At 44.1% G+C, this 22,313-nt stretch overlaps 2 protein-coding genes across 4 annotated transcripts; both read left to right on the forward strand.

Annotated features, from left to right (window-relative positions):
• The first annotated feature begins 5,092 nt into the window (after positions 1-5,092).
• Positions 5,093-9,853, forward strand: thpo (thrombopoietin). Its single transcript, XM_052087699.1, has 5 exons — positions 5,093-5,574; positions 5,665-5,789; positions 6,906-6,992; positions 7,101-7,265; positions 8,290-9,853. Exons 1-5 carry the CDS (start codon positions 5,562-5,564, stop codon positions 8,443-8,445), a joined length of 546 nt encoding a protein of 181 aa, XP_051943659.1. The 5' UTR covers positions 5,093-5,561; the 3' UTR covers positions 8,446-9,853.
• Positions 9,854-10,213: 360 nt separating this feature from the next.
• Positions 10,214-21,163, forward strand: LOC127616209 (solute carrier family 12 member 9-like). 3 transcript variants are annotated; one of them, XM_052087674.1, is made up of 14 exons: positions 10,214-10,539; positions 11,273-11,407; positions 11,652-11,789; positions 11,872-11,984; positions 12,689-12,890; positions 12,998-13,105; positions 13,285-13,396; positions 14,386-14,543; positions 15,231-15,313; positions 16,519-16,643; positions 16,947-17,139; positions 17,342-17,516; positions 17,661-17,807; positions 20,931-21,163. In XM_052087674.1, the coding sequence occupies exons 1-14, from the start codon at positions 10,326-10,328 to the stop codon at positions 20,969-20,971; spliced, it is 1,944 nt and encodes a 647-aa protein (XP_051943634.1). In that variant the 5' UTR covers positions 10,214-10,325; the 3' UTR covers positions 20,972-21,163. The 3 variants fall into 3 exon arrangements, with proteins under 3 accessions (XP_051943634.1, XP_051943632.1, XP_051943633.1); XM_052087672.1 differs by lacking the exon at positions 20,931-21,163 and adding an exon at positions 18,872-20,293; XM_052087673.1 differs by lacking the exon at positions 20,931-21,163 and adding an exon at positions 18,872-20,293 and having other exon boundaries at positions 17,046-17,139.
• The last annotated feature ends 1,150 nt before the right edge of the window (positions 21,164-22,313 follow it).

Consider the following 22,313-nt stretch of genomic DNA (forward strand, 5'->3'; position numbering starts at 1 on the left):
TTTCCGACTGAGGACTATGGTTTCAGATTTGGAGGTGCTGATTTTCATCCCAACCGCTTCACACTCGGCTGCGAAACGCTCCAGTGAGAGTTGGAGAGCCCCGTTTGAAGGAGCCAACAGCACCACATCATCTGCAAAAAGCAGGGATGCAATACTGAGGCCCCCAAAACGGACCCCCTCAACGCTTCGGCTGCGCCTAGAGATTCTGTCCATAAAGGTTATGAACAGAATCGGTGACAAAGGGCAGCCTTGGCGGAGTCCTACCCTCACTGGAAACGATTCCGACTTACTGCCGGCAATGCGGACCAAACTCTGACATCGGTGGTATAGTGACCGAACAGCCCGTATCAGGGGGTTCGGTACTCCATACCCACGAAGCACCCCCCACAGAACTCCCCGAGGGACACGGTCAAACGCCTTCTCTAAGTCCACAAAACACATGTAGACTGGTTGGGCGAATTCCCACATACCCTCGAGAACCCTGCTAAGGGTGTAGATTTGGTCCACTGTTCCACGGCCGGGACGAAAACCACACTGCTCCTCCTCAATCTGAGGCTCGACTTCCTGACGGACCCTCCTCTCCAGCACCCCTGAATAGACCTTACCAGGGAGGCTGAGGAGTGTGATCCCTCTGTAGTTGGAACACACCCTCCGGTCCCCCTTTTTAAAAAGAGGGACTACCACCCCGGTCTGCCAATCCAGAGGCACTCTCCCCGTTGACCACGCGATGTTGCAGAGGCGTGTCAACCAGGACAGCCCCACAACATCCAGAACCTTGAGGAACTCCGGTCGGATCTCATCCACCCCTGGGGCCTTGCCACCGAGGTGCTTTTTAATCACATCGGTGACTTCAACCACAGAGATAGGAGAGCCCGCCTCAGAGTCCCCGGGCTCTGCTTCCTCCAAGGAAGACGTGTTGGTGGAGTTGAGGAGGTCTTCGAAGTACTCTGCCCACCGGTTCACAACGTCCCGAGTCGAAGTCAGCAGCGCCCCATCCCCACTGTACACAGTGTTAGTGGTGCACTGCTTCCCCCTCCAGAGACGTCGGATGGTGGACCAGAATTTCCTCGAAGCCGTCCGGAAGTCGGCTTCCATGGCCTCACCGAACTCTTCCCATGCTCGGGTTTTTGCCTCGGCGACCACCAAAGCTGCGTTCCGCTTGGCCAGTCGATACCCGTCAGCTGCCTCTGGGGTCCCACAGGCCATAAAGGCTCGATAGGACTCCTTCTTCAGCTTGACGGCATCCCTTACTGCTGGTGTCCACCAGCGAGTACGAGGGTTGCCGCCACGACAGGCACCAACCACCTTACGGCCACAACTCAGATTGGCCGCCTCAACAATAGAGGCACGGAACATGGTCCACTCGGACTCAATGTCCCCCGCCTCCCCCGGAACATGGGAAAAGCTCTGTCGGAGGTGGGAGTTGAAACTCCTTCTGACAGGGGATTCCGCCAGACGCTCCCAACAAACCCTCACAATACGTTTGGGTCTGCCAGGACGGACCGGCATCTTCCCCCACCATCGGAGCCTACTCACCACCAGGTGGTGATCAGTTGACAGCTCCGCCCCTCTCTTCACCCGAGTGTCCAGAACATGCGGCCGCAAATCCGATGACACGACCACAAGGTCGATCATCGAACTACGGCCTAGGGTGTCCTGGTGCCAAGTGCACATGTGGACACCCTTATGCTTGAACAAGGTGTTTGTTATGGACAGACCGTGACGAGCACAGAAGTCCAATAACAAAACACCACTCGAGTTCTGATCGGGGGGGCCGTTCCTCCCAATCACGCCCCTCCAGGTCTCACTGTCATTGCCCACGTGAGCATTGAAGTCCCCCAGTAGAACAAGGGAGTCCCCAGCAGGAGTACTCTCCAGCACACCCTCCAAGGACTCCAAAAAGGGTGGGTATGCTGAGCTGCTGTTTGGTGCATATGCACAAACAACAGTCAGGACCCGTCCCCCCACCCGCAGGCGGAGGGATGCAACCCTCTCGTCCACCGGTGTGAACCCCAATGTACAGGCACTGAGTTGGGGGGCAATAAGTATGCCCACACCTGCTCTGCGCCTCTCACCGTGAGCAACTCCAGAGTGAAAGAAAGTCCAACCCCTCTCGAGAGGACTGGTACCAGAACCTAGGCTGTGTGTGGAGGCAAGTCCGACTATATCCAGTCGGAACTTCTCTGCCTCACACACCAGTTCGGGCTCCTTCCCTGCCAGAGAGGTGACATTCCATGTCCCAAGAGCTAGCTTCTGCAGCCGAGGATCGGACCGCCAGGGTCCCCAGCTTGCATTGCACCCGACCCCTTTGACCCCTCCCACGGGTGGTGAGACCATGAGAAGGGGGACCCACGTTGCCTCTTCGGGCTGAGCCCGGCCGGGCCCCAAGGGTGTAGGCCCGGCCACCAGGCGCTCGCCAATGATCCCCACCTCCAGGCCTGGCTCCAGAGGGGGGCCCCGGTGACCCGCGTCCGGGCAAGGGAAACTGAGTACCATCGATTTTGTTTTCCATAAGGGGCTTTGTGAGCCGTGCTTTGTCTGGTCCCTCACCTAGGACCTGTTTGCCATGGGTGACCCTGCCAGGGGCATAAAGCCCCAGACAACTTAGCTCCTAGGATCATTGGGACACACAAACCCCTCCACCACGGTAAGGTGACGGCTCACGGAGAGGCATAACAAAACAATGAACACAAAAGTCATCATCTACATGGACTGAGCTGATATTGATCCTTTTGCGGGTCCCTTTCACATCAGTAAGTTGATGTCCAACATTTTTACTCTTCGCTTCTATTCCTCAGATGACTGCTGCATGTTTTACATGTCAGCCATGTTTTACACACGGTTGAGCGTTTAAATCCATCAGTATCTCCTCCGGTCAAGAACAGCTTGACAACACTGATGTCCACAATCGGCTATTTCGCTTCCATTATGGAACACCATGAAAAAAAAAAATTGAAAATATTGTACAGTCAACCAGATGATATCATCTGGCATGCGTGAGCCTAAAAAGTGATCTTTCATAACTATTGCACATCATCATTTGAAAAGATGTAAAAGAAAAATATGACTATCAAGGTTTATGTGGAAACAAATACACATTTATAAAAGATTAAACAAACAAAAATGACAGATTTTAGTCATCATAGCAACCAATTGAAAACAAAGTTCGCGCCAGCTCCACCATCGCTCTCAACAACCCGCATATTTAAGCCCCCAACATAATGCATAGTCGATGGTCTCTTAACACAACCTTGGCTGAGCAGTCGAAGGCTTTGCTGACCGTCACCTCCCACCACCGCAACAAAATCTAAATTTAGGCATGATATGTTTCAATAATCCGCAAACAGCTTGGAAGGGGCAAGGGAGTGCAGTCAACAGCCAAACTAATGATAAGACAAACGCGGGTGTCGAAAATGAGGATGGATGGCACACCCCGAGTGTTTTCTCCTGGCTGCATGCTTTTCTTATTTTGGGGGGGGGGGGACTGTTATAGCTCTTCAACCTGACAATCACATTACATCTTAGCTATCTTCCAGCTGTGACACCTGAGACAAAACAACCTGATGGATGCCGACTGATGATAGATGGTAGAAATACACAGACGATAAGATATGGCAGGAACTATTTGATCTAAACACAGACGAAGGAGCCATCCATTCTTTTTCTATATCGCCGGTCTTCATTACGGTGGTATGCCTGAGTCTATCCTACCTGGCTTTGGGCGACAGGTCGGGGACACCCTGAACTGGGGTACTAAAAATCTTACGGACTGATGGGGAACAAAATGTCCACTTTACTTGTGAGCTCACTTTGTAACCCAAAATTATGGGAAAAAAGTCGGAAAACTGTAGTCTATAACTGAGCTGTGCGCGAATTTAGTAGTAAAATCATTATGGCAGCTCCGGTTTCCTCCCACATTCCAAAAACATGTGTGACAGGCTGATTGAACACTCTAAATTGTGCCTCAGTGTGGGTGTGGGTGTGAGCGTGGGTATTGTTTGTCTGTGTGTGCCCTGCGATCGGCTGGCAACCGGTTCAGGGTGTCCCCCCGCCTACTGCCCGAAGACGGCTGTGATAGGCTCCAGTATCCCCCGCGACCCTTGTGAGGATGAAGCGGATCGGAAAATGAGTGAATGAATGAATGGGTCATAATGACAGTAAATATCGTTTGATATTTATAACAGAGGGCGGCCCGGTTGTCCAGTGGTTAGCACGTCGGCTTCACAGTGCAGAGGTACCGGGTTCGATTTCAGCTCCGGCCTCCCTGTGTGGAGTTTGCATGTTCTCCCCGGGCCTGCGTGAGTTTTCTCCGGGTTCTCCGGTTTCCTCCCACATTCCAAAAACATGCGTGGCAGGCTGATTGAACACTCTTAATTGTCCCTAGTTGTGAGTGTGAGTGCGAATGGTTGTTCGTTTCTGTGTGCCCTGCGATCGGCTGGCAACCGATTCAGGGTGTCCCCCGCCTACTGCCCGAAGACAGCTGGGATAGGCTCCAGCACCCCCCGCGATCCTAGTGAGGATCAAGCGGCTCGGAAGATGAATGAATGAATGAATGAATTTATAACAGAAAAATCCTCCGGTGTGGTATCAACACCAAGTTTGGACGATCCGCCGATTCTAATTTTTCAGCGTTCATCATATTGGCAACTTAGCCAAATTGGAGAATTTCTTGCGATGATGATCAGAAAGATGATGTTGTTGTGTGGGTTCTGTTAAGAGTGATTTTTTTTTTAATCCCCAATCGGAGCCGACTATCGTAAATGTTAAACCTGTTCAACATTTACAATTACAAAGCCTTGTGTGTGTGTGTGTGTGGTCCTTGATTGTAACTTATAACAAATCACAAGTCAAATTTTCGGTTTCCAGATATAAACAGAGAAGCAAATGACCGTGAGTTTGTTTCAAGGTTTTCACAAGTTATTCCCGACGATAAAAAGCTCCACGAAGGGAAAGTAGGAAGGCAAAGACAGAAAGGCTTTAGCTGACATAGAAGCTCCTCGTCGGGAGGAAACAGAGAGGGCATCTCAACTGTGTGTGGCCCTGATTGCCGGTCAAGGGAGTCAAACTTTTGGCCAAGGGCTGTATTCTCAAAGAATATTCATATGATCGACTTGATAGATGCACACGCATGTAGAATCCAAACTCTCCTCTTCTGGCCGTTTTGACGAAAGGTAAATAGCCTCCGGCATTGATGATTTGATGTCACTTGTGCAAATGGAGTCTTTCACAATCATAAATCATTAACCTTTCAGTCAGCTAGTGGGCAGTTGTGCGAGGACCAAAAAGCTCCGTGGGTGGCAAAAATCAACACCATATCAATTTAAATCCAGTTTCGCTTCTATACGGTTTTAGTTATGCTGGAAAGTTGGCGCGCATCCTGTTCTCAGACAAGATAGCGCTCCCCCCTGCTGAATAACAAGGCTGGAAATCAAGTAGGGGAGAAGACAAAAGGAAACGCGGCTCCTCTTTTTGAGACTTCGCTGTGGACATGGGACATTTACCAACTGACTCATCTTCTTAATGGAACAAATGTGGACTTATCGAGCGTGGCAAAGCAGGGCATGGCTTTAAGCAGTGAGTAACGGGAGTTGTACTATGCGGGCTCAACGGGACTCGGGGCTTTGCTGTGATTCGGCTTCAGTGTGTCGTCGTGTGTTCGTCCAGGACTCCTGCTGCTATGTGTGCTAGCCTCTCAAGTGTCGTATGCCGGAAGCAAGCCCATTGACTTTGTGTGCAACCGATCGGCAAGGAGAGCGATGAACATTGTGGCAGAAATGCAGACTGCACTGGTGAGACTTCTCGATGAATTTTCACACATTTATATCACTCTTTGGGGTACAGTTGAACCACCAATCAATTGTGATTAAAAAAAAATAATCCTATGGGAATCAATATTTATGGAAAGAATCATTTCTAGAGTCAAATTAGCCATCTCAAAAGCCCTATTAACAGCAATTTCTGAGTGATATTTAACACACTCTTAATTATCATTGAGGTTTATATTGCTAATAGAAAACTGAAAACCCTTTGTAGGGGGGAAGTTGGGGAGAAGTCAGATCCGGCCCACAACATCATTTAATGTGGCCCAATATTCAAATTGTCTGTGTCTACTTTGTTTCTTGCTGAACTCTGAACCGAAAATGTAAATTGTCCTGTTATACTCATGCTTCCCCCCCCCCCCCTTTTTTGTGTGTGACAATACCGCTTTTGAGAGTCACTTTTCTCACAGGCCACATCATTTTCCTCAGTCACTCGGGGGACCATTATGACTGTGAAAAGTATCAAAACGGTCTACTTCCCAACATTGGACTTTTGTCATGCTGCATACTGTATATCAAAAGTCATTTTGTCGCGGGCCGTTTCCCTTGGATGGCCATTTGAACTGAAACCAAATAAAAAAGTCAATAATTACGCTTTATTTAACTATTATTTAAATTACTGTAATGAGGGATTTGGTAGCAAGAAACTGCTGATAATGTGTCTCTTATTTATTAAATATGAGATTTTAGCAAGCATCATGGAAGTTGACATGTTTGATTTGCTTTCGCGGGCCACATAAAATAATGTGGCGGGCCAGATTTCGCCCCCGGGAATTGAGTTTGACACCTGTGCTGTATCTTCTTCACAACAAGTCTAAGTCTAAGTCTAAGTGACTAAAAGTCACGGCAAAAGTAGCTAGCGAGAGAGACAGACAGATACGGTAGATAGCTCTGGTGGCGCTTTTTTTTATTGGCTGCCTCCTGATGACATCGCTTCTCGGTGACCCTGAATAAGGGAACCACAACTCTTAAGACGGCCGCTCGATCATCCATCTCGCGGAGAACAACCACGCGGTTTTACCCAAATTGTATTTCCTCTCAAACTCACCGGTGCGTATTTCCACTTCCAAAACTCCATCCTGTCAGAATAACTGCAACAGTTCCAGCATCCTGCCCACGCCAGTTCAACTGCCCTGCACGGAGCTCCATGTAGCATCTTGGGAACGAAAATCCGTATGTTAGTGCACCCATCAGTCAAGTGATAATTCAATTAATTTCATTCACTCTCAATAATATCCTCCTATAATCAAATGTGGTTTATCTGCGTGTCCGTTTCCACAGCACCACGAGAGGAGACAAGACATCAGTGCTTCGTTGAGGCATCTTTTTGAGAGTGTCAAGCTTGCGAGGCCCATCGGCCAGGCGGAATGTGGTTCAGTGATTTTGCCGAGATTGGAACGTAACATCAACAGCTACCTTCTCATCCTCACGCATCTTCAATTGAGTGTAAGAGGTTGTCAAGGTGACATAATTGCAGTCGCGAAAAGCACTAAGCACTCATTCTGTGATTTGTTGGTCAAATGCACTCAGATTGTCCAGCTCTGGAGACAATGTTTACAATTTTAGCAAACACATGATTTAAAACAAAAAACAAGAAAACTAACTAACAAAAAATTCTTTCCACGTGTAATCTCAAATCACTTCATTTTTTTTCACTCATACAAACACAGTGAGCACTGATTAAAACAATTTTCACACAGCCTGCAAGGGAATTACGTGTCATTGGGTTTCACTTTGTGCTCTGCATCGGATTCAGAGGCATTATCAGTTTTATAAGGTATGGAAACATCCGGGCTTCTGGTAAATCCAAGCTTTTCGGATTCACCGGTGTTCTGGGAACGATGTTGGGTAATGTTTTGCAACCCCAAAAGGCTTCCTTCCTCAGGACAAGACAAAGATAGGAGTGCATACTTTCCATATGAGACCCCTTGAAAGTGTAATCCAAACGTCCTCTACTCTGTTTTATGCAGTTAAAAAATCTGGCGCGAGCGGAGTCTGCGGAGTTAAACAAAATCCGTTCCATCATCACGGTTGACTTCTGTTGTATGTACAGTATATAAATTATACCACTTGTTTGAATTTCGAGGTGTCGCTTTCTATGCTTTTTAAGCAAAGCAGAACACACCAACAATCGGGCAGAATTTGAGCATTTACGATCAACGCCAGCAAAGGCTTGATTGTTGGATGTCTTGAAATGATTGTATTGGTATGCGGGGAATTTGAAGAATGATTTTTTTCCTTCCTCCCTACCGAAGTCAGCAAATGTCAGATTACCAAGTGTCTCTGTCTTTCTCAAGATTATTTTAAACGATTATCCTGTGGTTTGGGATGTGTTAAGAATGTGTTTTCCTTCACTTGTGATAGAAGTTAGGCAAGCCTAGAATATTAGACGTTTGTCAAAGAGACAATAATGTGATGTTGGCTGTGAGAAAGTGATTTTAATCCCCTTGATTGTTGTGTATCCTGTTAGGAGCAGCAGGGGGCAGTGGAAAGCACGGAATCGTCTTGTGTTCCTCGAAGTACTCGCAGTCTGAGCACGTTGCTGCTCAGCTACAGGCGGCTCATCACGGGAAAACTGGAGAGGTTGATGATGAGCCTGGAAAGCGAATGTACTCTCCAGTCATGAGAGGGGCATCTCCAACAAACCAACTTTTCATCTGTTAAGCCCCAATGATGAACACTGCGGAAAAAAATGGAGCTTTATCCAGAATTGGAAATCTGCGAGGATGTTGCTCATCACAGAGCTGAAGGCATGTTGTTCTTCTTCGGACTAACTAGTTGAGTCAACTGAATTGCATAACTAACAAACAGCCACTGTCTAGTGATTGTAGCCAATTAATGCACTCCATTTTTTTTCAACTTTCTTTAAAGGAGCCATTTTATGTATTTTTTGCCCCGTGCCTATAAAAAAGCTCCCAGGTTTATTAATAACATGTCTGCCATGTGTATAAATACACCAAGGGTCAAAATTATAGACTCTTTACACACCCTTATCATGCCTTGTTGAAATTACTCCATTTTCAATGGGTGGTCATATCTCAGGGAAGCGAGCCAGCCACTGGATGCCCCCATATAATGATGAGTAAATGGTTAGTGTGGAGGTTTGTTTGTTTGTTTGTTTTTACAATGACAACCGGTAGTGGAGACATGTGACTGAATCTGCAAGCAAGCGGCCTCGAAACTACACCACACAAATATCATATCACCACCACCAATACCCCAATAACTTGTGCCGTTTATCAGAAGCGACGTTGGATAATCTGTGCATTCAACATTGCAGCTTTGCTTACCTTTCGGCTTCGACACAACAGCACTGCGTCTACGGGGATGTATGTAGGTGTTTCTGCGCAATAGTGTTTGAGACGGTATAGTTTGGCGGTTGCCTGAAATTTGCTCGAGATTTTCACCCAGCCCAGCTAATCATGTCATGTGCATTGAAATTCCGCGAAGGGATGGTAAGATGTAAACAAGCCATTTGTGATGTTACACTTCAGCTAATTTACATTTTTTTAAATAAAAAAAGGCTCACTCATAGACACATTTTTAGAAATAAGCAGATGACAAAAGACTTCCATGTTTTTTTTAATTTTACACTTGAGGGACTGGCAGGCACTCCAGAGACCCAATTATTTGTATACAAGCCATTTTAAAGTCAATTTTCCATATGTCTCCTTTAAGACTGAATTCCACCGAATTGACAGAATTGTTAATGATCAATGAGTCATTGAATCAACTATTATGCCCATCTGGTAGTTTTGCAGAAATGCAGACATAATAAGCGAGAAAGTTAATTAAATGAATCACATGAATGACATTGTCAAAACTCAGGCATGACTGACGCTTTCACTGAATTTAACTGGCATGTCGAATAGACGATGAGCTAAATTAACCTGACATGACACGCGGAATCATTGTAAACCTACAAACATGAGAACAAGAGAATGTTTCTGGTATAAAGTCTTCCCGGTGGACTTCTTTTATTTATGTCAACATGAGTCATCCTTAAAACATTCTCTTAATTTATATGACTGATAATTTGACAATATCACATTACAATTCAATTCAATTTACACTCAACAAAGTATTTTTTTTCAGCATATAGACATGCAATATGGAGCCATGTAACATGGGTTTGTGTGTGTGTGTGGGGGGGGGTCATTTTATCCTAATTTTAGTCTATCTTTCAGCAAAAAAACAGCAGTTTTAAAAGCCATCCATGTTCTACAAACCCTAATCCTCATTGGGTGACTTGAAGCCATGTAGCTACATAATGGAAAACATTACAAATACCCATTTAAGTATTGTTATTTGAATTTATTTGAGTTTTAAAAAAAATAAACGTCATGATCAGCATTTAAGGAAGTGACGTCACACCCCCAGCCTCATTAGCATTTGCACACCTTGCTCACCTGCTGCGAACGAGTGCACCTCATTCGGTTCAAAATTACAACACGTTTCCACCGGAGTAGAGAAATTTTAATCATTAGGGGGCAATTAATCCTCGGAATGTCCGAGAAGGCTCCTCTTCACAATTATCGACTCAACACAAGCACCGATCCGGAGTCGAAGGATGAGGCTGCAAACAGTCGGCCCAAGCACGCCGGAGACCGTGGCGGTCGTCGATTCGCCTCCAAAAGTGATCGAAAGCTCGGCGTAGTTTTCGGAGTTGTTATTCCGACGTTGCTGTCAATGTTTAGTGTCGTCGTATTCCTGCGAATTGGTAAGTAAAAAAAAACGCTCTACTTGTTAAAACTATATGAAAGCGATAATAATGTCTCGTCGAATATTGAACATTTTTAGAGTTGGCTTTAAAAAAAAAGCAAACGTTATAGTCAGATGAGGAACCAATTTGAGTCTACATATTTTTTTTCTCATGATTAATTGTCGTTTGTATTTTTATTTTGTTTAATTCCCAGTTGCGGTCTTGAATATAATTTGCTCAAGTAATTATCGCTTCTGTTGTTTCCTGCGGACTAATTAAAACAAGATGATAAATTACCCTTGACAAATGTGATTTAGAGTTTCAGCAAAATGAATCATTGTTCCCGGAAAGCTAATGATTCTACTATTAATTAGTCTGTAATTAAACAATGATTATAGCAGGATGGAAATTATTTTTCAACCAAACCAATGACCCCCGCCCCCATGTTTATGATTGCCTGTTTAAACCCTAAATGTACCTGAACTATGGTTGCAAAACACTTAAATATCATAACTAATCTTTCAAAACTACCCTTGACAATATTTGTTTTTAACTTAATTGGGAGTACATACAGCACATACAATATATTGAATGCAGAAGTATACACGAGGTACGGCCCCTTGCACTGCGTCATCTTGAGGTTTTTACCGCTCTTTCTCTAGTATCAACCCGACAGGGGAGCCTTTCCTTGTTGTGGGACTTCTACGCTGTTACTCACTGTACATTCAAACTCATTCTTATTTCCCTTCAGGATTTATTGTGGGTCAAGCAGGCCTGTACCAGACCTTCACCATGTTCTTTGTGGCCTACATCATCATCACAATGACAGTCTTTTCCATCTGCGCCATCTCAACTAATGGAGCCTTGGATGCAGGAGGTGCCTACTGTATCCTTGAGTAGATCTGCATTTTGAGTACTAATGTGGTTATCTGTAACCTGAGTGCTGCTGATAATTGTCGGGCTTGCTCTCCGTTCAGGATTTTTACTCTCTGAGTTGACATACTCTGCATTTGTTTTGTAATTTCACCCCTGACGGATGGGCAGGCAGAGACACAACTCTTTATCGACATCAATTAAAAAGTCAATCTTTCGAAGTATGACTCCTACAATTGCTTAATGATGGCCTTCAGACATGATCAGTCGAGCGCTGGGTCCAGAGTTTGGGGGCAGCATTGGGATCATGTTTTTCTTTGCCAACGTGTGCGGTAGTGCTCTCTACATTTTAGGTCTGGTTGAAGCAATCATGTCTGCTTTTGGCGTCCCTGAAGGTTGGTTGTTGTCATAATAACGTCACATTCAGGGACATTAAAATGTCTGGCTAACTAACTCATTGTTTCACATTCGTTCCAGCATCAGAGTCGGTAGCGGTTTTTGGAGCCTCCCATCGGGTGCTGCCCTCAGGATACTGGTGGTCTTTGCTTTATGGCACTGCGCTGCTTTTAATTTGTTTCTTTGTTTGCTTGGTGAGACTCGATGACATGCCATGTGATTTCATTCAGTCATTTCAGTAGAATATTGAAGGTTAAATGCAATCTGATGGGATGCTGACGGACTGGAATTATTTGGATTACACAAAAATGGAAATTGTAATCTGTCAAAACCTTTTGCACTTTTTTTAGAACTTACCGGTAACTTGAGGGCCATACAGTGTGGCAAATGAGTTAACTACTGTCGACTTTGTGGCTGATGTGCCTTTTAATTTGACATCTCCTACTGTCCTTATTATTACTCAATTAATATTTTTTACTGATTTAACATGCTGAAAGTCGAGTTATTTTGAGGAGGAGTAATGATTACCGAAGTTTAAAAATACTTTATATGGAATAAAATGTATATGCACAAGTCTGGTATGACATGTTGATGTATTTAAAATTGCATATTCAGTTTAAATTAATCTCTCCTTTTATTATTTATAATTTCATCTGTGGTTTTATTGTTCTTGTTTTGGTTGTAATGTGCCGTTGAGTGTTTTGAAAGGCACTTATAAATGTATTATTTTTATTGTGAAATCAACCAAAATCCCAACGTTTGTCTTCACCCAAAAACGTTGGTCCCTTTCTAAACAAAACAACCGATAGAACGGTCGAATGTGAAGGTTCCACTGATCAATATGGCATACTTATTTTTTCAATTTGCATCTCATGTCAAAATGACTTGTGATTTTCAGATAGGCGCCCACATCTACGCCAAAGCCATTTTTGTCATCTTCGTCATCGTCACAACTGCCCTGGCATCCATCTTTGGCAGCTTCTTCGCTGTGGATCCCAGGATGGTCATGCTTCCAGATTCCTCCTTTATGAACGCTTCCGCCCAGATCACTGCCAACTACACCGGCCTCCGAGTACACACCTTGGAGGGCAACCTATGGGGTGTGTCCGTATGTCCGAATGTTGACCATAACGATTCTTCATAGCTTAGCCAGAACTGATTTTTGTTTCTCGTACCAACCCAACTAAATGAATGTGTTAACTTGTAGCGAGTTACACGGTCGACTACACCACTGGAACCATGATGAGCTTTGCCACCGTTTTTGCAGTGATGTTCAACGGTTGCACTGGAATCATGGCTGGATCCAACATGTCAGGTAAGGTGTGTCATTTATTTACTGATATACAACAATGAAAGCAACACTGACTCACCCTTTGGCTTTTTTTTTTTTTTTTACATGGTGTTCCTCATTCTCTCAAAGAACACATTTTTCTCATGATTGTGACACACACTTCCAAGGTTCGATTGTAATGACTTCTTTATTTGTGTCGCCAGGTGACTTGAAGAACCCTAGTTTTTCCATCCCCAGAGGAACCCTGGCGGCGGTTTTTACAACATTCGTCACATATAACATGCTAAGTTTGCTGGCTGCGTCATCTTGTGAGCGGTTCGTATCACCATGAGAGAAATGCGCTCCAATCCCAAGCCGTATTCTGAGCCTGAAGTCCGCAGTCGGGGGAAGATGGTGCCTTGAGGCTGTCTTCGGGTCAATTTCAAACAGATTTAACCATAACAAGAGTTGAACCTCAACTCCTCCTCATGAAAGAGAGCCGGCAGTGTTGAGCCGACTGAACCGCAAGTCCTTCTTCTTTTTGAAGTCGCTGACATTTTAACTCTGTAGGGATGAAACAGATCATATCCGTGGAATCTTCGCTTTGAAAACATCAATGCAAAGGTAGTTCAGAATGTCTGTCTATAAAATGATCATTTGTATGCAAAGACATAGGTACAGTGATTGTCAACGGTGACTGCTACTATTGATTGATTTATTGAACATATAAACGCAAAATGAAAGACATCCCCAAAAAAAAATCTAAGAAAAAATTTATCAGTTCAGTACAGCTTACATGCTCACAAGGAGTAAGAAGGAGAAAATGGTATCGAGTCATACCCGTTGTTCTCTATAAATGACTAATAATCAGGATTCCATGCTAATACTCAAATAGGCTATTCACAAATCTACCAGTATATGTCCCAAAGAACAAAAGAAAAAAAAACAGCGCTTCTCTTTAAATATCTTCAAAATAACTGCACATATGAGCGCGACGTGTAAATCCCATTATTCACTATATTTGCAATAAATAGAAACGAAAAACAAAGGAAAATATGGACAGACGTGCCCCTTTATACATACCTATAGATCATCAATTTCATAAACTAAAACCTCAAGACTTTAAAATTGTCACGCGAGGGCAGGAATTAGAACCCGGGAGCAGACGGTGACACGGAAGTTGAAAAGTAAACGTTTTTAATCGATGAAAATGCAAAGTAACTAGATCCATCTTTAAGGCAAGTACTCGTGTTCTATACCACAAAATATATTCATAATTGTCTTTCCAGATTGTCACACAATGAATTCTATCCATGCATCTTTAGTGCCATTCTCCAAAGAGACTACAGTTTCCTCGGAGCCATCAACGTTTGGCCGCCTCTGGTAACAGTTGGTATCTACTCGTCAGCCATGTCCGCCGCCATGAGCAACCTAATCGGAGCCTCCAGAGTCCTGTATGCGTTATCTAAAGATGACTTGTTCGGTAAGATGACCATTTTGTGTGTCTTAAATCTGTGGCTTTAAAAACGGGGGTCTCCCTGAGCTGCAATTTCAAGGTCTGTAAAATAATTCGCAATAAATCGCGTTGGATCTTTTGAAAACATGCATATCGTAAAAATTGCGAGCAGAACAAAATAGAAGGCAATGACTAGTTTGGATTATGATGGGTCCTTTGAGGAAATTTTTGCCCATGAAGAACCCCACCCTCACTCAAAATAGATGAGAACCCCTTTCCTAGATCTCTGCTTTAGTACTGCATGTGGCAGCAAATTTGAAAAGAGTTGATTCATCCCCTGACAGTTTCCCGACGTGTGAAATGATAAAACGACTTGTCAAAAGTTTAGGTGACGCTCGCTGCTAAGATTCCACCCCAGCTAACCCCTGTTTGCAAAGCATTTTCCTAGCCGGCAGTCTGTGAGCAATGAAACCGAGTTATTAAGTTCATGTTTTGTTTTTCCCGATAATGCCGTGTTAGTTTGGAATGCGTCATTTGACAACAGATGGCTGGCGGTGTTGACTTTCTCTGCAGAAACACGAATCCCATCACAGTGTGTTTTTGCTTCAGCACCAACGCCACATGACTCAGTTGTTTGTCTCATTGAGAACCAGATGAGCGACAACAGACGGATGTCGGCGTGATTTGCCTTTTTGACTGTGCTTTTTTCTAAAGGTGGTGTCCTGGCTCTGGCAAGGAAGACGTCCCGCAGTGGCAACCCCTGGGCCTCGGTGCTTGCCTCTTGGTTGCTTGTGCAGGTAAAAGTGTAGTGATGATTCGCCTACCTTTTTATGTAAATATGCTTGTTTGTATCTTCCGGGAAGACACCTACTGTCCAGATTTGGTCTGATTCAGTTTTTTTTTTCCATAAATTAATGCTATTGGTCAGTCCCCACATGGGTTCTTATTTATGATCCAGTATTTAACTTCTCCAAAAAAAGATGCCTTTTTAAAGATTTCCTGAAAATCATGGCTTTGGACATGTAAGGAATACTGGTGTTTGATTTAAAAGTTTAATTCTTTATCGGACTTCGTAAAAGAAAATAATCTCAAATCTTCCTGCTCTGTCGAAATAAATGAAAATCCCTTTCGCAAAAAATGTGTAATAATTTCAGTCAGAAAAGTAACACTGTATGACATTATACTTTATGCAACCATTCATTCATGATATAATTCAACAGGCTGTAAAGAAATTTCAATTTTGAGAGTTTTTGCCTCAATGGACATTGTGCTGCTCATTCTGATGTTTGCCTTGGCCACCTGGATTCGGTATAATACAGACATCATTTACACACAAAGAACAATTTGACCACCGACTCGGATGCAACGGAACATAAACTTGTGAGAATTGTTTTGTCAATGGCCGTGTTGCAACACCATTTGTTTTCAAATATCTGTTGCCGGAACGATTTGAAACATTGTCTTTGGTGCTTTGATTTGTTCACATTTAGCCAAATGCACTGTCAAAAGGCAATGCTATGTGGTGGTTAGAAATGCACATGGAGTTCGTTGTTTATTTTGAAAGCAAACTGCAACACTGAAGGCCATAAAATGGATTCAAGCCACTTTTTTTTGAAGAAGGAAGAATTGTTCACGATGTAGCAAAACCCTCCAAACAATGGCGTGTGCCTGGTATCTCATGGCACCACCACCCACAAAAAATATTTAGGATTAATGCAGATTACGGTTTCAAGGTTTTTTTGAGGGGTTAAAAAGTAAGCAGATGGTAATCCAACTAATAAGATGTAAATAGATGATGAAACTGTCATCATTTGGCAAATCGTTTGACTCATCCACCCTTTTTCTTATATACAGTGGAGCAGTGTTCTTGCCTCAATTTTTTTTTGTCATTGTATAATGTTCCGACTCATCTTGAACATGCGTTACAACACGCGCGTTCGTCCACGCCTCATCACTAAATTATTGAATTGTCCCAACCATCAGGTGCTTTGTTTGTCACTAGGTGGTGCTGTTTGCTGGGAAATTGAACACCATTGCCGGAATTGTGACCATCTTCTTTTTGTTGGTGTATGCCACCGTCAACCTTGCATGTTTGGCTCTAGAGTGGGCATCTGCGCCAAACTTCAGGTAGGGCGCGGGGACTGAGCAGTTGATTTCGTCTACACTGTGTTCCAAATTATTTAGTTGTAGTTCTTTTTACATAACTGCTACAGATATCTGTAATGTTTCTGTCAATATCCCGTTAATTCGGCACATTTGGGAATTGATCAAATCTGGTGGAGACTAAAAAACGAAAACTGTTTATTTAACCTAAAATCCTACTTGTATAATTTGGAACGCAAGGTGTACACTTTCTGCCTTGAATCTTTATTAAAGCTTCATGTTGGTAATGGCTGAAAATATCCCGTTTTTGTCCTCCCCCGCATTGAGGCCTTCCTTCCGTTGTTTCACGTGGCACACCTGTTCCCTGGGCATCCTTGGCTGCCTCGTCATGATGTTCCTCATCAATGCCATCTATGCTTTTGCCAGCATTGCATTTATGCTGCTCCTCCTAATGCTCATTCATTATCTTGGCCCCATCAGTAACTGGGGCTACATCAGCCAGGCTCTCATCTTCCACCAGGTGCGCACACACAGAACTCCATCTTCAATCAGGGCTTTTTATTGTTTTTTTGTGTGGGGTTTTTTTGAGTCACCTCATTTAATTTGAGTCTAATCTTTTCCAAAAAAAATCAAATGTTTTTTTTTTTTAAAGAAAAAATTGAAAATATGTCAATACATTATCTTCAATTCTATTGTACACCTTACCACTTGTTCCTGCTCAGGTCCGCAAGTACTTATTGATGCTGGATGTACGCAAGGATCACGTCAAGTTCTGGCGGCCTCAAGTGCTCCTCATGGTGGCCAACCCCCGTAGTTGTGTGGGCCTGATAACTTTCACTAATGACCTGAAGAAGAGTGGCCTCTATGTACTGGGTCATGTCAAACTGGGATTGCTAGGTAATATTTTCTACCTTTTTTTTTCTTTATTATTGGCAACCCTTTCTGCGTTTGAAAGATGCCTCCTCGAAATGATTCACATTTCCACGCATGGATCGAAGCTAGGGATGGAATCGTCATTTGACTTTGTCCCCGTCTCTGCAGACGAGAGGCCGTCTGATCCTCTGCAGAGCTGTTACGACTCCTGGCTGTCGTTGGTGGACCATTTGAACGTCAAAGCTTTTGTTAACCTCACATTAGCCGACTCTGTTCGACATGGAGTTCAGCACCTTCTTTTCATCACAGGCTTTGGTGGGTGTGCACGTGTTTTTGTTGTACAGTAATCCTCTTATATTCACGGTTCCAAGGGACTCAGTTTAGCCATAAATAGTTCAACAACTTGAGTAATTGACGCCGTCAAAAAATTTCACGTGCCACTGAAAATGTTTAAATATACAACAAACCATAATAACACCCCCCAAAAACTTTAGTACTATTCTTACAAAATTACGCTAACTGATTTCAGATTAAAACAAGCAAAAACATACACACATGGGGGCAAAACTAACAAACCTGGCTGGACATGGCTCCTCTCTGAATTTAGATTTCTGACTCTCTAAAACGGGGATGTTAAACTCATTTTTGTCGCGGGCCACATTGTAGTTATGGTTTGCCTTGGAGGGCTGTTATACATTTTGGGAAACCATACAAATGTTTAATCCCCTCCACATATTACATAGACGGCGCACAACAAATTGATGAATAACTAGTTTTAAGATCAGAAGTCAAGAATAATGACTTATTGTGGATTATATGACAATTTTGAAATTTTGGTTCAGACTTTAGCAAGCGTCATGGAAGTTGCCATGCTTGATTTGCTTTTGCGGGCCACATAAAATGATGTGGTGGACCAGATCTGGCCCCCGGGCCTTGACTTTGAGACCTGCGCTCTAAAAACTCATACTGCGACACCAATTACCATTTTCCTGTTTGGCACCATCTTGTGGCTTTGTGGGGTGTTGTGGAAAGAGCAAAAGAAAAGTACCAAAATCAAGGAGGAATGCGGATAGGTTTAAAAATATATATTTACTGACTAAATGCAGCCCCTCTCCTCACTTCAACATTGTTCCTTGGCACCGACAGTAAATGCCACAAAATGGCTCCAAAGCAATTACTTTATACTAGACAGGGATTTAGGTTGATCTATCAGTGAATAATGGAGGATAGTTTCCCAAAAAAGTCAGTGAATGGGTGAATTCGCAAATGTCCGAGCTACGAATATGCCGGCGGGGGGCGTTCACTGTCTTTCGTTTTCATGACCTTAAACGTGACTCAGTTTGGACTCAAGCTAAAGCCAGTATTGTGACGTTTCCTAGGTGGGATGAGGCCAAACACTCTTGTCTTAGGTTTCTATGATGACTGCCCCCCTCAAGACCACCTCCAAGAGAAAGTTATTTTACCTCCAGACCACAGCTTGGATGCAGTGTGTCCCAACAAAGACCCGGGAGAACCTCCGTTCGCTTTTTTCCCAAATGTACGTGATACAGATAAACCTAAAGACATCAAGGAAGAGGAATATGTATCAATTATTAATGACGCTATAAAAATGGGCAAGAATGTAACCCTTGCCCGATACTTCAGCCATTTCAAGAGGGAAGAAGTTTTAGGATTGGGGAAAAAGACAAAGACTCACCAAGGCACGGCGGGCCCCTTTGTTGACATTTGGCCGCTGAATCTGCTGCAACCGGACATCCGCGGCTACGTGGACGTCTGCTCGCTGTTTTTGCTTCAGTTGGCCTGCGTACTTCACGAAACCCGCGCCTGGAGCCAGGCCAGGTTGCGCCTTTTCTTGTGCGTGGAGGCCGGCGGGAGTTTGCGGGACGAGGAGGAAGCCAAGCTGCGACGAATGCTCAAGGAGCTCCGGATGTCGGCGCAAGTTCAGACGGTGGATTGGGACCAGGTGGTGGCGCTGCACTGGCTAAGACGAGGAACGGAAAAAGACGAGGGGCGAGGTGAGAAAATGGATGACGGACGATACGAGGCGTTTCCCGGCAATGCGGCACAGCTGACGAATGAGTACATCCACGCAGTCAACGATCTGGTCCGAAGCCACGGGGCCCCCCCGCCGGCTGTGCGCTTCCTGTATTTGCCGCACCCGCCCGCGGACAAAAGCCGCTACGGGGCCTACCTGCGTCAGGTGGATCTGCTGAGTCAGGATTTGGGTCCCACGTTGCTCATCCACGGAGTCACACCAGTTATCACAACAGACCTCTAGAGAACTTTCGCAACCTTTATTGAGCCAGAAAACGCAGCTCACCAATCAGTCACTGTCATCCAGTCAATGAATGGAACCACTGCTTGAGAATGTCCATTCTTCAGCACTGCTATTTTGCATTGGAGTCAAACGCCTGTCACTCACTTATCAAGACGCCTCGAAGGGTTTATGAAGAATATATCATGAGATCATTGGAGCAGTATGGTGAAATGAAATGGATTTGCATGTTTTTGTGGCAGAAGGAACGAAATGTGAATGTTTTTAGCTTCCTCCTTCACTCGATATAGTAAGTACAGTTCGCACATTGGTCTGATTGCATTTTGTAGACTTGATTGAAAAAATAAATTCAAGTAATTAGTATCTTCGTTCCTTAGATCGTTGAATGGGCAAAGCTTGCCGCTGGAGAAGCATTTATTTCTTGATGCAAAAAAAATGATGTAAAAGAATGCAATGTATGGTTGTAAAGAGTTTTGTATATTTTATTCATTTACCCATCGTGTAGTCCAATAAAACATGTTGAATGCATTTATTTTTGATAGACTTTTTCAATTTTATTTCCAATCATTACATTGTTTACATAAATGCTCATGTCGGTGGTTCTTGTAAAGCGAAACATTTTCGCTGTTACTTGGTGTAAGTTTTGAGAACGTCAACCCCCTTAACAATTTTTAAAAAAGTCTGTTGGGCTTTTTATGGCGAGCCGGCTAGAGTCCATATTAACTTCACTGAGCGCAAGTGACGCAGTTAGTCATTTGGTGGCGGGCAGTGTGGAAATTTCTCCCTTCTGACGTCGGTCCAACGCCATCTGCGGCATATGTCGTGCAAGAGCGTTCACGTGCGCTTGTGCAGAGGAGGCTTTGACACCTGCCTACGCAAAAGTGACAAACTGTGTGTGGGAGGGGGTGCGCTCACAGATGGAGGCAGATCTGGCTCCAAGTAGGCCTACTATTAATTAATGCGGCATTGAGAGTCAAGCCACGTGGACCTTTGGAGATGAGCGTAAGAAAATGGCCAATGGAGTACAAGAACCCATCCCCCCCTCACCCCTCCCCCGCGCCTCTTACCCTTTTATATAAAAATTAATGGCTTTAAAAAAAAATCCAAGTTGTTGATAGGTATGAATGTGAGTTTACCTGACAGGTTTTCTTGTCTATGTGTAGCTGGCTGGCGACCAATCCAGGGTACCCCGCTTCTTACCTAAGATCAACTGGGATAATGAGCTCCACTATATCAGGACAAATGGGTGATAATATAATTTAAAGGGACATTTACAAGCAACGCCAACACCACGAGTCAACACGTCAGGTTGGTTCCTGCAAGTCTTAACGTGTGAGGTTCTGCCTCCTTCTGTTCGCTAACGTCAGCTTCCGGTTGCCATAATTACAGTTGTTTGCTCACAGCCTCCATTGGCAAGCATCCTCCCCTCGTGAGGAGGAGTTGAGCATCCTGTCGTCTGCCTGCATTTCTCACTAGCCAATCATGGCTCTCTCCAAAACGCTTTTAGGGGTTGAGCATCATAGCACGGGGCATTTGTTGCACACTGTGACGCCATCTCTTGAACTTTTCACCTTTACGAAGAAGTTTTGTTTTAATATTTTTGCTAGCATGAGATTAAAGAACCGTTTGAGACCTAAAAAAGAAGCAAAAGGATCTGGATTTTAAGATTCTAAGTTACAGAGGCAGCCAGTAAAGGGACGTCAGAATTGGAGTTCCTTTATATGCTCCCTCTTATGTGCTCCAGTTAGAAGTAAATACGGTACTCCCATGGTTCATTCCTTCTGTTTAAGTGTTCCGGATTAGTTTCGTTGGATGAGAGATTCACGTAATTGGCAAGAGACGGCAGCCACCTCGGCCTCGCCTGTGCCATGGCATCTCCCTCAGTCCGCCCCCTCACACCAAGGATGCCTTTCTCCTCACCGCGCGCGCCGATTTGTCATCTTCATACGACGACGAGTGATTCATTTGTGTCTTTCCAACCGTGGATGGTTGCCATTTCCTGGATAATATTTTTTTTTCCGAGATCTAAATAGTTCAGTGTACGTCACGGACATAGTTCATGGTTTGTCGATTCTGAAACTAGACTCCTGTGGGTCAGTGGAGACGTTATGTTCCTGAACTAGTGAAGACTGTGCAACGAGCAATAAAAGTCATCCCCGTAATATGTCATATTTAAACGTAAAGGGAACTCTTGTATATTTTAATGAGAAAAGAGGTTTCATTTTTATTATGTTAAGTTTATGTTTGATCTTCTGTACAGAACTTTGTTCCAGCTGTTTTGGGGGCCGGGGTTTTCATGTGTGGTGTAAATTGAGCAAGTTGAGCAATTTAACCACTTTGGTTGCTGGATTTAGCAACTTTTCGACCTAAGTAGCCCCCCCCCCCCCCACCCCCACCATAAAGCACCGAGCAAGAAATGTACCTCGTGTTAAAGTTGTAACTTAAATGTTGAAGTTCATGCATGCATTTTCCCTTTGAATGCGGCAACATTTTCACCGTCACACACACAAAAAAAACTATTTGCCGACCTGAGACGTTGAATTGTG

This window comes from Hippocampus zosterae, chromosome 15 (genome assembly GCF_025434085.1).
Source record: "Hippocampus zosterae strain Florida chromosome 15, ASM2543408v3, whole genome shotgun sequence".
Taxonomy (NCBI): Eukaryota; Metazoa; Chordata; class Actinopteri; order Syngnathiformes; family Syngnathidae; genus Hippocampus; species Hippocampus zosterae.

What these genes read in the sequence shown, in the direction of transcription:
- thpo (XM_052087699.1), top strand. An exon ending in CAGAAATGCAGACTGCACTG is followed by an intron (nt 5,790 to 6,905) that starts GTGAGACTTCTC and finishes CCATCCTGTCAG; the next exon opens with AATAACTGCAACAGTTCCAG. An exon ending in TCACGCATCTTCAATTGAGT is followed by an intron (nt 7,266 to 8,289) that starts GTAAGAGGTTGT and finishes GTATCCTGTTAG; the next exon opens with GAGCAGCAGGGGGCAGTGGA.
- LOC127616209 (XM_052087672.1), top strand. Translation starts at nt 10,326, where the DNA reads ATGTCCGAGAAGGCTCCTCTTCACAATTATCGACTCAACACAAGCACC. An exon ending in CTTGGAGGGCAACCTATGGG is followed by an intron (nt 12,891 to 12,997) that starts GTGTGTCCGTAT and finishes GTTAACTTGTAG; the next exon opens with CGAGTTACACGGTCGACTAC. An exon ending in ATCTAAAGATGACTTGTTCG is followed by an intron (nt 14,544 to 15,230) that starts GTAAGATGACCA and finishes TTTTTTCTAAAG; the next exon opens with GTGGTGTCCTGGCTCTGGCA.